General features: G+C 43.7%; 1 protein-coding gene across 2 annotated transcripts in view; it reads right to left on the reverse strand.

Moving 5' to 3' along the window:
• The window catches only part of LOC109880662 (alpha-1A adrenergic receptor), a 30,266-nt gene that overhangs the window by 682 nt on the left and 14,584 nt on the right, over nucleotides 1-15,000 (reverse strand). The window contains exons 2-4 of one of the 2 annotated variants that reach the window (XR_002253727.2): nucleotides 6,880-7,021; nucleotides 5,137-6,485; nucleotides 4,666-5,020 (exon numbers count right to left, since the gene is read on the reverse strand). Coding sequence is in view for 1 of the 2 variants with exons in the window: in XM_020472847.2 (XP_020328436.1) it covers nucleotides 6,071-6,485; nucleotides 6,880-7,021 (557 nt within the window). In the remaining variant the exon portion in view is untranslated. Of the gene's footprint in view, nucleotides 6,486-6,879; nucleotides 7,022-15,000 lie in introns of both variants that reach the window. The other variant, XM_020472847.2, reaches the window with a different exon arrangement.

The raw sequence follows: 15,000 nt of genomic DNA on the forward strand, positions 1-15,000 counted from the left end.
TCAGCACAGAGACAAAGTAGAGGCGCAATTCAACGGTTCAGACACAAGACGTATGTGGCAGGGTCTACAGACAATCACGGATTACAAAAAGAAAACCAGCCACGTCGCGGACACCGACGTCTTGCTCCCAGACAAGCTAAATACCTTCTTCACCTGCTTTGAGGATAACACAGTGCCACCGATGCAGCCCGCTCCCAGCCCACCCTCGTTTACCGTGGCCGACGTGAGTAAGACATTTAAGCGTGTTAACAATTACAAGGCTGCAGGCCCAGATGGCATCCCTAGCCGCATCCTCAGAGCATGCGCAGAACAGGTGACTGGAGTTTTACGGACATATTCAATCTCACTCTATCCTAGTCTACTGTCCCCACTTGCTTCAAGATGTCCACCATTGTTCCTGTACCCAAGAAACTAAAGATAACTGAACTAAATGACTATTGCCCCGTACCACTCACTTCTGTCATCATGATGTGCTTTGAGAAGCTAGTTATTAAGGATCACACCCGAAAGGCACTTCAATATGCTAACCGCCCCAATAGATCCACAGACGATGCAATCTCCATCGCACACTGCCCTATCCCATCTGGATAGGAGGAATACCTAAGTCAGAATGCTGTTCATTGACTATAGCTCTGCCTTCAACCCCATAGTACCCTCCAAGCTCATCATTAAGCTCGGGGCCCTGGGTCTGAACCCTGCCCTGTGCAACTGGGCCCAGAAACTTCCTGACGGTCCGCCCCCAGGTGGTGAAGGTAGGAAACAAAACCTCCACTTCGCTGATCCTCAACACAGGGGCCACACAAAGGTGCGTTGCTCAGCCCCCTCCTCTGTACTCCCTGTTCACCCATGACTGTGTGGCCATGCACGCCTCCAACTCAGTCATCAAGTTTGCAGACAACACAACAGTAGTAGGCCTGATTACCAACAATGAAGACACAGCCTATAGGGAGGAGGTGAGGGCCCTGGGGGAGTGGTGTCAGGAAAATAACCTCTCCCTCAACGTCAATAAAATGAAGGAGCTGATCGTGGACTTCAGGAACCAGCAGAGAGAGCATGCCCCTATTCACATTGACAGGACCGCAGTGGAAAAGGTGGAAAGCTCCTCGGCAAACACATCACTGACAATCTGAATTGGTCCACCCACACAGACAGTGTGGTGAAGAAGGCGCAACAGCGAAGGCCAAACAGATCATTAAGGGCATCAACCACCCGAGCCACAGCCTGTTCACTCCGCAATCATCCAGAAGGCGAGGTCAGTACAGGTGCATCAAAGCTGGGACCGAGAGTCTGAAAAACAGCTTCTATCTCAAGGCCATCAGACTGATAATTAGCCATCACTAGCCAGCTACCACCCAGCTACTCAACCCTGCACCTTAGAGGTTGCTGCCCTATATATATAGAAATGGAATCACAGGCCACTTTAATAATGGAACACTAGTCACTTTAATAATGTTTACATACTGCTATACTCATCTCATATGTATATACTGTTTTCTATTCTACTGTATTTAATCAATGCCACTCCAACATTGCTCGTCCTAATATTTATATGTTCTATTCTTTTACTTTTAGATTTGTGTGTATTGTTGTGAGATGTCAGACACTACTGCACTGTTGCTAGGAACACAAGCATTTTGCTACACCCACAATAACATCTGCTAAATATGTGTATGTGACCAATACATTTTCTGTTTAATAAAAGGAATCTACCTGCACTCCGGCAGTCATTTTGAGATGGTTTCCAAGGTAACTATAGTATGTACCTGCCTACAGTTCTCCTGAGTAGAGACCAAACACCCCCTGATCTGCCTGCCTAGTATCTCACAACCCAAGATGGCCACAAACGCATAGCGAAAGTTATTATTGAAGCAGGCACAAATAAAAGGATTCAGAGATGAGTTAGCCCAGCCACATAGAGGCCTCCAGGACTTTGGGGCTGATCCTGTCTCCCCACAGAGTGAAGGCTATGTTGATACTGAAGTAGGGGTGCCAGCACATTAGGAACACCCTCATGATCAAACCCAGGGTCCCTTGCAGCCTTGTTCTCCTTTCTGATGGAGAAGCCCCCCAACCTAGCCTGGACTCGCCTCGCTGGATCTGATCTGGCTGGGTCTGGCCTGGCTCGTGCTGGGTCTTCCCTGGTAGGGTTCTGCTCCGTGTGGAGCTGCCCGGGATGTTTCTCCATGGAATGATTCCATCTGGCCTGCCTCTGAGCCACCATAAAGATCCTCCCATAGGCAAACAGCATGAACACAACAGGAATGAAGAAACACACCATAGAGTCAGCCACAGCATAGGGGGTGTAGATCTGGGCCACACAGGTCTGGCTTTCCTGCTGGGTGCCCCTGTGCCCAGTTGGGGGCGTCAGATAGTACATGCTGAGGGAGACGCAGAAGGAGGAGATGAGGAGGGGGAGCAGCCAGGAGAGCAGGAGGAGCATGGTGACCCGTCTGGGAGACATGCGTGTGGGGTAGTGAAGCAGGTCGCACACTGCCACGTACCGGTCCAATGCCACACAGCTGAGGTTGAAGATGAAGTGCACAGGGTCATGTCCAACAGGAAGTGGGCCATACAGAAGTTCCGTCCGAACCACCAGGTGTCCACAGAGCGCACCAAGCTGAACGGCATCACCAGCACAGCAACCAGGAAGTCCGCCATTGCTAAAGAGACAATGAAGGAGTTAGTCGGCGTCCGGAGATTCCAGAAGCGTTTAACAGAAGCCACGATGAGGAGGTTGCCCAGTATCGCGAATACCGGTATGGGGATGAGGATGTAGAGCACAAACACTTTGAAGGCGGTGCTCCGTAGCAGGGCTGAGGTGCTCTCTGTGTGCCCCCCAGTATCAGTAAGGTTGATGTAGTCTGTGGTGGAAGAGTTGGACCCAGAGAGTAGAACACCATGATAGAGCTCACCAGCCATCCACAGGCCAATTACTGAGAACCCAGAAGGTGTAAATGAATTAGACTAATAACTACTATTACAAGAGGCTTTCAGCCATATGTCCCACTAAATATATAAACTCAATGTATCCTGACTTAGCTGAAGATAAAATCCCTTTTTGAGCGATTGATCCATAGCTTTCGGTTGGAGTCTAACACTCCGACTACACTCTATCTCTTCCTTTATCATAGGGACTGCCTTGTCCCCTCTCAGTGCTGTTTGATCGATACAGCGCTATTACAACCATAAACCCTCTCTCTCTCTCTCTCTCTCTCTCTCTCTCTCTCTCTCTCTCGCTCTCTCGCTCTCTCTCTCTCTCTCTCTCTCTCTCTCTCTCTCTCTCTCTCTCTCTCTCTCGCTCTCGCTCTCGCTCTCTCTCTCTCTCTCTCTCTCTCTCTGTTACTGTCTCACTGTTTGCTCCCAACCCCTGTCACTCAGGACTGTTTGATCACTGCTTAAAGCAGAATTCATCATTGCCTATCATTGCCTATTATGTCTGTAAAAAAAAGGGATCATGACTGTATTGAAAATGTGCCTGGATACCAGTCTGTTTGTACCATCACACCACTCCTTTGCGAATCCTTAATCTATCCTTAATCTATCTAATCTATGTAGGCAACATACAATATTTTATCTTCGACATATGAATAACAGTTTGAGGAATATTTTGAAATATATTTATTTACAGAGTGTATCAGATTTGTCATCGATGGGGTAGCGATAACACCTCAATGTTATCTACACACCTTTTCATACCCACCGGATAAACCAGGTTAGACTTTATTTATCCACTAGATGTTTCCCCATATGATTACTACACCAGATAAACCAGGTTAGACTTTATTTACCCACTAGATGTTTCCCCATATGATTACTACACCGGATAAACCAGGTTAGACTTTATTTATCCACTAGATGTTTCCCCATATGATTACTACACCGGATAAACCAGGTTAGACTTTATTTATCCACTAGATGTTTCCCCATATGATTACTACACCGGATAAACCAGGTTAGACTTTATTTACCCACTAGATGTTTGTCAATATGATTACTACACCGGAAAAACCAGGTTAGACTTTATTTACCCACTAGATGTTTGTCAATATGATTACTACACCGGATAAACCAGGTTAGACTTTATTTACACACTAGATGTTTCCCCATATGATTACTACACCGGATAAACCAGGTTAGACTTTATTTACCCACTAGATGTTTGTCAATATGATTACTACACCGGATAAACCAGGTTAGACTTTTACTTACCCACTAGATGTTTGTCAATATGATTACTACACCGGATAAACCAGGTTAGACTTTATTTACCCACTAGATGTTTGTCAATATGATTACTACACCGGATAAACCAGGTTAGACTTTATTTACCCACTAGATGTTTGTCAATATGATTACTACACTGGATAAACCAGGTTAGACTTTATTTACCCACTAGATGTTTCCCCATATGATTACTACACCGGATAAACCAGGTTAGACTTTATTTACCCACTAGATGTTTGTCAATATGATTACTACACTGGATAAACCAGGTTAGACTTTATTTACCCACTAGATGTTTCCCCATATGATTACTACACCGGATAAACCAGGTTAGACTTTATTTACCCACTAGATGTTTCCCCATATGATTACTACACCGGATAAACCAGGTTAGACTTTATTTACCCACTAGATGTTTGTCAATATGATTACTACACCGGATAAACCAGGTTAGACTTTATTTAAGCAAACACACCATAAAGACAATGAGTGACATTAACAGAAATGTGATCATCTGCTCTTTACATATAGCACCATTCTCTGACTGACCACACAACAGAAACATTCACAGATCAGACCAACTTAAAGATAATGACCACAGACCAGAAACATTCACAGATCAGAACAACTGAAAGAGAATGACCACAGACCCAGGAGACCAGAAACATTCACAGATCAGACCAACTGAAAGAGGTTGACCACAGCCCCAGGAGACCAGAAACAATCACAGATCAGACCAGCTGAAAGAGAATGACCACAGCCCCAGGAGATCAGAAACATTTACAGATCAGACCAGCTGAAAGAGAAGGAATGACAGATTAGGGTGCAGTTCTACAGGTAGTCCCAAGGTAGCATAGTCTCTCCCAGTCCTAGGGCCAATACTGTGGCCTTTTATAACTTAGATTTGCTCACCTCTGGCGTCCTCTCTCCTCAGTCCTCTCTCCTCTGTCCACTCTCGCCTCCTTTTGAAAAAGGTCAAAGTTAATCAAGGAGAGTCAGCGAGGAGAGTGAACGTGGATGAAAATACAGTTGCTTGAAATGAGACGGTCCCTCTCCACTTGCGCATGACTAGGAAAAGTGCATTTACACAGGTGGATCCCCCAAACACGTGTAAAGTGCTCAAAACAAATTAAATTAGTTGTTCAATACATTTATAGATAAAACAATAAGTAGCATATTATTTTTAAATGTGTTCATTTTTTTCTCCTCTGACCTAAAAGCTGATTCAAAGGGGGTGTGGCAGATTTCAAAACTGTTCTGCGTTAGGATACACATGAGTATCCTTGATGAAAGGTGGCCATTGAGGAGGGGAAGACACTCTTCTGTTCTCCCACTAACGAATTAACACACTCCTCCAACATTAAACCACTTATTGGTTTCTGGGTCACGGAGGAGAGAGGACGGAGGACGGTCTTTGGCCCAAACGAGAATCTCCCTGTATGTACAGCCATGAAACATATGCTATGGTCAAATCCATAATGTACAGTTCTTGTGGTTTATCCCATTGCTACACTATTACCCTTGATCATTTCTCTGAGAAATACAATACAGCTTCATCTGTAGTCATCTCCATCTGACACTGTTCCATTGAACAGATGCTGGACAGACCCTGATGCTCAGTAATACCTGCTAACATACAGCAGAGGCCACTGTAGCGCCATCTCTACTCCTTCAACCATTTTCCATGCCAACAATACAAAACCATTGACAGTTTGACTTGACTTGAACCATTGACAGTAAATGGAACCATACATCACTCCCCCTCATCAATCAGGTACTGAACATGATTTAAATCCCCATCATGAATCATTTAACAACAACTGATGGCTGTAAGACTCCCAGACAGTCAAACCTTATCCTCAGGTATGTCCCCTTCACGCTCCCCACATGGGAACGAGAACACCCCCTGGCTGGACTTCCTGTGAGACAACCCCCTCTGAGTCCCTCCACCCCCCACACCCCCCCTCAGTGTCCCCAGCTGGCAGTCAGCAGGACTCCCAGGCAGCATAGAGGAGGGCCTGGAGGCGGCAGAGGCCCAGCAGGTGGAGAGGGTCTCCCCCTCTGAGCAGGACGGCAGGTAGCTGGGGCTGGGGCTGGCTGAGGAGGGAAGGGTGCGCTGGCTCCCATTGAGGCAGGCAGAGTTCTTCCGTGAGTAGCCAGACTCTGCAGAGTTCTTCCGTGAGTGGCCAGAGGAGTTGAAGTGGGAGGTGCGGTAGTTGGAAGCCCGCCAGCCTGGGCGACTTCTATAGTGACACTGGCATCTAAGGTTGGGGAGGGGCGGGAAAATGTTTAATTAAAAACATTGTCCATTGAAATGTGTCTTTTGTTTCCACAGCTACAGACACAATGTACATACTCTAACATCATTTTATATCATTGGCCTAAGAAATACAAAAGGCCAACGGGAGGATGCAGATGAATTAAGGACTACAGTAATATGATAAGTATTTTTATTTAACCAGGCAAATCAGTTAAGAACAAATTCTTATTTTCAATGACGGCCTAGGAACAGTGGGTTAACTGCCTGTTCAGGGGCAGAAGGACAGATTTGTACCTTGTCAGCCCGGGGGTTTGAACTTGCAACCTTCCAGTTACTAGTCCAACGCTCTAACCACTAGGCTACCCTGCCGCCCCGTATTAAAGTAATAGACCAACCGGAGGATGCGTATGAAGGCCAGTTTGAACTCTCGGCTATAGCAGGGGTAGATGATGGGGTTGAGACAGGAGTTGAAGTAGCCCAGCCAGAAGAACACCTTGAACAGCGTCTCAGGAGGACGAAAGTCTGGGTTGAAAGACCCTGGGGGAACAAGAACAGATACAAGTTATACAGCTTTATATTGATCTGTATTGATCTGTGTTCCCTGTTCATAACAACAGCCTTCATATCATTGAAGTCAATACATAAAGCTGCACGTGTCAGGCTGCTTGATAAGCTCACTAGTGTACTTCTATTTTTGTCCAATAGATGGTAGCATGCTGTAATGAAACCATGTGGTTCATGATGGACCAAATCAGCTGGACATGTAAACTGCCTCAGTGAAAGATAAATAACGGGGGACAAAAACAGCTCATTGCGGCCTTTTGCAACATTGCCAGAAGACACAATAAAGGAGGCCAGAGATGCTAAACTAGATAAATATAATGTTTACTTCTTCTGACAACGACGCCACATTAGTCCCAGGTATGTGACTGGCGGACCTGGCTGGCGGACACCAACCTAGCCACTTGGAATTGACACATAACAACACTAACAGGGCCTGGGATGACCCCAACATTCTGAGGGAAGACAGATACGTTCCAGATGAGATGCACCTCTTCAAAAAAGAGGGCAGGAATCGGTATGTGTTCAAGGCCACATAGCATCTTAAACGTCTTAGCCTTGCTATCTCAAGGTCATTTTTCAATTACAGTGGCATTTGTGCATTGCATTTGAATAAAAAAATAAAAATGTGTTTACCTTTATTTAACTAGGCAAGTCAGTTAAGAACTAATTCTTATTTACAATGAAGGCCTACACCTGCCAAACCAGGACCACGCTGAGCCAATTGTGCACCGCCCTATGGCACTCTCAATCACAGCTGGTTGTGATACAGCCTGGATTCAAACCAGGGTGTCTGTAGTACCTCTAGCACTGAGATGCAGTGCCTTAGAACGCTGCGCCACTTGGAGCCCTGGTACATCTTCCCATTCTAAATAAATGAATATGGTATCTTAATGACTTTACCATTATGGTAACATTGTGTCACCAGTAATATTTGTATTTCAGGATCGGTGGGTCCTCTGGACGTTGAGCTAATGTAGGCTAATGCTATTAGCATGAGGTTGTAAGTAACAAGACAATTTCGCAAGACATAGACATATCTGATATTGTCAGAAAGCTTAAATTGGTGTTAATCTAACTGCACTGTCCAATTTACAGTAGCTATTGCAGTGAAAGAATACCATGCTATTGTTTGAGGAGAGTGCACAGTTTCGAACATGAGAAGTTGAAAGCAACCAATTAGGCACATTAGGGCAGTTGGAAACAACATTTTGAACAGAAATGCAATGGTTCATTGGCTCAGTCTAAAACTTTGCACTTTCACTGCTGACATATAGTGGCCAAAATCTAAATTGCAGCTGGGCTGGAATAATACATGATGGCCTTTCTCTTGCATTTCAAAGAAGATGGTGTAAAAAAAAATACAAAAGAAAGGTTGGTTTTTGCCGAAAACTGAAAAAAAAGGGTCTGTTCCTGAAGAGGATTTATAGGCCCCTCCCTCAAGTTCGCTACTGTTTGCTACTGGAGGGAATAATCAAGGTCCTTGTATATCTTTGTAATCAGTGATTTGTCAAGGTGGTAACACCAATGAAATCAAACTGAGAGACACATTATACTACTTAAAGAAATAGGCATTTTAATAGTGTTCTTTATGTTTATTGAAACAATATATTAAATAATTGTGTTCATTGTCTAGCATTCAAAATAATAGATTGATATATCTAAACCCACAAAACATGTCGCTACTCATCTATACCAGTGGGACAAGCCAACCTGCTAGCCCCCAGTGTTTTCTACAATGCATACAAATGGATGTGTTGTGGTGTAAAGGATGTACATATGTTTTCTTATTAAATAACAGTTCAAAAAAAGACAACATTTATCGCCATGTATTTTTACATGCTGCCAAAGTCAAGGCACAGCATTTACCACCACAATAAAATTATGAGCGAAAGCGAGACCACATGCATTTATCTACTAAATGACAAAAACCTGGACTCAATAACAAACGTTCCAACACCTAACTACAGTAGATTACAACATTAGCATGGATTCTCATCAAACACATTTCTTCTGTAGACTAATGAGAGCAGCTAGTCTGTGTTATGTTGTGTCACACTCCCCACTGCTATGGCCAAGCATCGCTGGTGAGAGGGAATCTCATAGGAAAGAAATCTCATGCCTTAGGAAAGAAAACACTGAGTTGTGAAACACATAAAATAAGTATGGAATAGCTGGGCTGTGTATTCCTGTGTGTGTGTGTGTGTGTGTGTGTGTGTGTGTGTGTGTGTGTGTGTGTGTGTGTGTGTGTGTGTGTGCGTCTGTCTGAATGATGTCTGTGGTGTAGGGTAAGCCGCACTTGGTCTCTGAGGAGATGAACGGCCCAAATTAAAATCACATTCCTGGTAAAATTGTGGATGCTCTATAATCCCAGGCCATCGTGTGTGAACGTTATAGGACAAATTAGGGCATAATATCTGGAGAACCACATATTGTTCTCTTCCAGGACCCTGATGAAAACAGCTTGTCTGTCATAACTCTGGATGTTAGGTTATTACATGATTGTATCTGAGCTCCTAGTGTGCGGCTCTCCTTTTCTTTTTCAGTGTTTTATTTCGCTAGCCTACACCTCGCCTAAACATGTGTGTGTTTCTTTCACCTCCAGATGAATCTCTTCCAGGACACCAACATAAAGAGAAGTGTGTCTGGTACTGGTAACAACTGTCATCTGGAAGTGGTGATTCTGTCATCTGGTAGCAATGGTAACACTGTTACTTGGTAGTACTGGTAACAATGTCATCTGGTAGTACTGGTACCAACTGTCATCTGGAAGTGCTGATTATGTCATCTGGTAGCAATGGTAACACTGTTACTTGGTAGTACTGGTAACAATGTCATCTGGTAGTACTGGTAACAACTGTCATCTGGAAGTGCTGATTATGTCATCTGGTAGTAATGGTAACACTGTTACTTGGTAGTACTGGTAACAATGTCATCTGGTAGTACTGGTAACAACTGTTATCTCAACATGGTAACACTGTCATCTGGTAGTACTGGTAATACTGTCATCTGGTAATGGTGACACCTGTAATCTGCTAGTACTGGTAACAACTGTTATCTCAAAGTGGTAACACTGTCATCTGGTAGTGGTGATAACACTGTCATCTGGTAGTACTGGTAACACTGTCAGCTGGTAGTACTGGTAATACTGTCATCTGGTAGTGGTGACACCTGTAATCTGGTAGTAATGGTAACACCTGTCATCTGGTAGCACTGGTGACACCTGTCATCTGGTAGTAATGGTAACACTGTCATCTGGTAGTACTGCAAACACTATCATCTGGTACTGGTAACCCTTTCACCTGGTAGTACTGTTATCACAGTCATCTGGTAGTGAGAAAACTGTAATCTGGTAGTACTGCTAACACTGTTGTCTGATAGTACTGTTAACACTGTCGTCTGGTACTGGTAACACTGCCGTCTGGTACTGGTAACACTGTCATCTGGAAGTGGTATAGCTATCATGTGGTAATACTGGTAACAACTGTCAACTGGTCATTTTAATCCTGTCATATAGTAGTAGTAACACTGTAACCTGGTAGTACTGCTAACACTGTCATCTGGTACTGGTACCACTGGTCATGTGGTAGTACTACTCACACTGTCAACTGGTAATTATAATCCTGTCATATAGTAGTAGTAACACTGTAATCTGGTAGTACTGCTATCACTGTCATCTGGTACTGGTACCACTGGTCATGTGGTAGTACTACTCACACTGTCAACTGGTAATTATAATCCTGTCAGATAGTAGTAGTAACACTGTAATCTGGTAGTACTGCTAACACTGTCATCTGGTACTGGTACCACTGGTCATGTGGTAGTACTACTCACACTGTCATCTGGTAATGGTTACCCTGTCATCTGGTAGTATTGGTTATACTGTCATCTGGTAGTGGTAACACTGTCCACTGGTTCTACTGGTAACACTGGCATCTGGTAGCACTGGTAATCTGGTAATGGTTACCCTGTCACCTGGTAGTATTGGTAACACTGTCATCTGGTAGTGGTAACACTGTCCACTGGTACTACTGGTAATCCTGTCATATGGTACTAGTAACACTGTCATCTGGTAATGCTTACACTGTCATCTGGTAGTACTGGTAATACTGTCATCTGGTAGTGGTAACACTGTCAACTGGTAATGCTTACACTGTCATCTGGTAGTACTGGTAATACTGTCATCTGGTAGTGGTAACACTGTCAACTGGTAATGCTTACACTGTCATCTGGTAGTACTGGTAATACTGTCATCTGGCAGTGGTAACACTGTCAACTGGTAATGCTTACACTGTCATCTGGTAGTACTGGTAATACTGTCATCTGGTAGTGGTAACACTGTCAACTGGTAATGCTTACACTGTCATCTGGTAGTACTGGTCATACTGTCATCTGGTAGTGGTAACACTGTCAACTGGTAATGCTTACACTGTCATCTGGTAGTACTGGTAATACTGTCATCTGGTAGTGGTAACACTGTCAACTGGTAATGCTTACACTGTCATCTGGTAGTACTGGTAATACTGTCATCTGGTAGTGGTAACACTGTCAACTGGTAATGCTTACACTGTCATCTGGTAGTACTGAGAGAGAATGGAACTTTTGTTTACTGTACATTTTTTATTGTTTATTTCACTTTTGTTTATTATCTATTTCACTTACTTTGGCAATGTAAACAAATAATAGAGAGAGATAGAGAAAGATTGAAAGAGAGAGATGGAGGGAGATGGACAGAAAGAGAGCGACAGAGAGAGACAGAGAGAGAGACAGACAGACAGAGAAAGAAAGAGGAAGGTAAATGGGGGGAGGGAGGGATAGAAGTAGATAGTTGGGGGCTTAATGCCCAACCTATTATGCATCTCAAGCAGTCCTACGCTGCATCAATTCCTGGTTATGTAATTTACTGTGGACGTCTAAAATACCAGCCAGTGAACACTGTTTCATACATGTACTGTACAGGAGGTCAAGCCACGTACAGAGAACATTCTCCCTCTGTTTCTCTCTCGCTCTCTCCATCTCACAGACCAAAACACACACAGAGATTATCCTAATTGCAAATGCGTTGTGCCATCTGTGACTCAAGCCTCACAGTAAACAGTGCATCCTTGCCATCCCTGCCACACACAGAGAGATTGGCTGATCTCTCTCTCTCTCTCTCTCTCTCTGTCTCTCTCTCTGTCCTTGGCCAGAGCTAAAGGTTTTGTGCCAAATTAAAGGAGCAGTGTACTGGGACTGAGAGGAGAACCAGTGGGTAGTGGGAAGCTTCACTTCCTCCAAGGGGCCAGGGAACCACAGAGGGGCCGTTAGCCTGGTATGAGCCCATGCCAACAAAGCTGTGTTCCTGTCTGCCTCTCTGTCAGGAGTGGGCTCTACACACACAGAGAGTCCCCTGGGAGCCACGACCATGGGTCAGTGCCTAGACCACAGTGCCTGGACCAATACACACAGCCACTGTGTCAACTCAACCCAACACACCCACTCATGTACAAAGAGGATTATCAGTGGATTAGGCTCATCCTAATATATCTGTTACTTAACATATCATTTTATACACCACGTATTCATATTTAGATTCTGGATTCTGACACTGCTCACCCTAATATATCTACTTTGGATTGTTAATGTTTCAATGGAGATGTTTTTATCTCAATATCAAATCAATAGCCTCTTAGAAAGAGACACTTCTCAACTAGCTATTATTGACAGATAGGTTTGGAAAGATCTTTCTTATTAGTCTATTGACTATATATACCGCCTGGTGTCAGGCCAAAACTTCATCCCACCAAAACAGGTAGAAATTTCAGGCCATCTTTTCAAACAGCTCTTACACTAAAAGGGCATTATTGTCACACCCTGACCATAGTTTGCGTTGTATGTTTCTATGTTTTGGTTGGTCAGGGTTTGATCTGGTTGGGCATTCTATGTTAATTGTCTAGTTTGTCTAGTTCTATGTTTGGCCTGATATGGTTCTCAATCAGAGGCAGGTGTTCGTCATTGTCTCTGATTGGGAACCATATTTAGGTAGCCTGTTTGGTGTTGGATCCTTGTTCCTGTTTTTCCTGGTTTCGTGTTACGTTTATTTGTTTTTGTATTTGGTCGTGTTTACTTTGTCTCATTAAATATGGATCGCAATAGCCACGCCGCATTTTGGTCTGACTCTCTTTCACCTAAGGAAAACCGTTACAATTATCATAATTTTCACAATTTCACAGCATTATTCCATTCAGACCCCTTGACTTTATCCACATTTTTATACGTTACAGCCTTTTTCTAAAATGGATGAAATAAAAAGAATCTTCATCAATCTACACACAATACCCACTAATGACATCACAATACCCACTAATGACATCACAATACCCACTAATGACATCACAATACCCACTAATGACAAAGCAAAAACAGGTTTCACCCCAGTCTGCGGTCCTGAGCGCTCTGGAGAAGGTTTTCATTAAGGATCTCTCTGTACTTTGCTCTGTTCATCTTTCCTTCGATCCTGACCATTCTCTTAGTCCCTGCTGCTGAAAAACATCCCCACAGCATGATGCTGCCACCACCATGCTTCACCGTAGGGGTGGTGCTAGGTTTCCCCCAGATGTGATGATCGGAATTCAGGTCAACGAGTTCAATCTTGGTTTCATCAGACCAGAGAATCTAGTTTCTCATGGTCTGAGAGTCTTTTAGGTGCCTTTCGGTAAACTCCAAACGGGCTGTCATGTACCTTTTACTGAGGAGTGGCTTCTGTCTGGACACTCTACCATGAAGGCCGGATTGATAGAGAGCTGAGGAAATGGTTGTCCTTCTAGAAGGTTATCCCATCTCCACAGAGAAACTCTGGAGCTCTGTCAGAGTGACCACCAGGTTCTTGGTCACCTCCGTGACCAAGGCCCTTCTCCCCTGATTACTCAGTTTGTCTGGGTAGCCAGCTCTAGGAAGAGTATTGGTGGTTCCAAACTTCTTCCATTTGTTGATGGAGGCCACTGTGTTCTTGGAAACCTTCACTGCTGAAAACAAAAATGTATACCCTTCCTCAGATCTGTGTCTCAACACAATCCTGTCTTGGAGCTCTACGGACAATTCCTTAGTTTTTGCTCTGACATCTACTGTCAAGTGAGGGACCTTATATAGACAGGTGTGTGCCTTTCCAAATCATGTCCAATCAATTCAATTTACCATAATCAAGATGTAGAAACAACTCAAGGATGATCAATGGAAACAGGATACACCTGAGCTCAATTTCGAGTCTCATAGCAAAGGGTCTGAATACTTATATAAATAAGCTATTTTTGCTTTGTTTTCCATACATTTGGAAAAACAACCTTTTACACTTTGTCATTATGGGGTCTTGTGTGTAGGATAATGAGGGGGAAAAAACGATTTAATCAATTTTAGAATAAGGCTGCAACATAACAAAATGTGAAAAAGTCAAAGGGTCTGAATACTTTCCGAATATACTGCATATATAAAACACAGGACAATTATATTCTGGACTGCCCTGTGCTATAACACCTGAAGATCTGTGTACGTGACCAATAAAGGTTTATTTGATTTGACACACACAGAGGATTCGAGAGGACAGAAGAAAGATAAGAACACAACAGGAGAGAAACCGGGAGAGCTTTTTCCTGCATGTTTGCTCAGGAGGTCCTTTGTGATATTTAGCTTTGAAAGCTATGTGTATTATTGTAGATTGTTTTGTGTGTTTGTGCTGCACTTTGTGTGTATGACACTTTGTTCTACAGTATCCTTTTGCCAGTGTTTATATTGAATTCCTCTACATAACTGTCAGTATAAACTGTCAACTGTTTGGCACGGATGTAGCCAGTGTCCGGTGGTAGATGAAAGACAATGGGATGAGGGAAGAACTTAGGGAGAACTATTGTTTCTCCAATGATCTGATCCCGTCCACTGAAAACAGTGTTTGCACCTCCTTCCTGCAGACAAACAACCTTCAC

This window comes from Oncorhynchus kisutch, linkage group LG15 (genome assembly GCF_002021735.2).
Source record: "Oncorhynchus kisutch isolate 150728-3 linkage group LG15, Okis_V2, whole genome shotgun sequence".
NCBI lineage: Eukaryota > Metazoa > Chordata > Actinopteri > Salmoniformes > Salmonidae > Oncorhynchus > Oncorhynchus kisutch.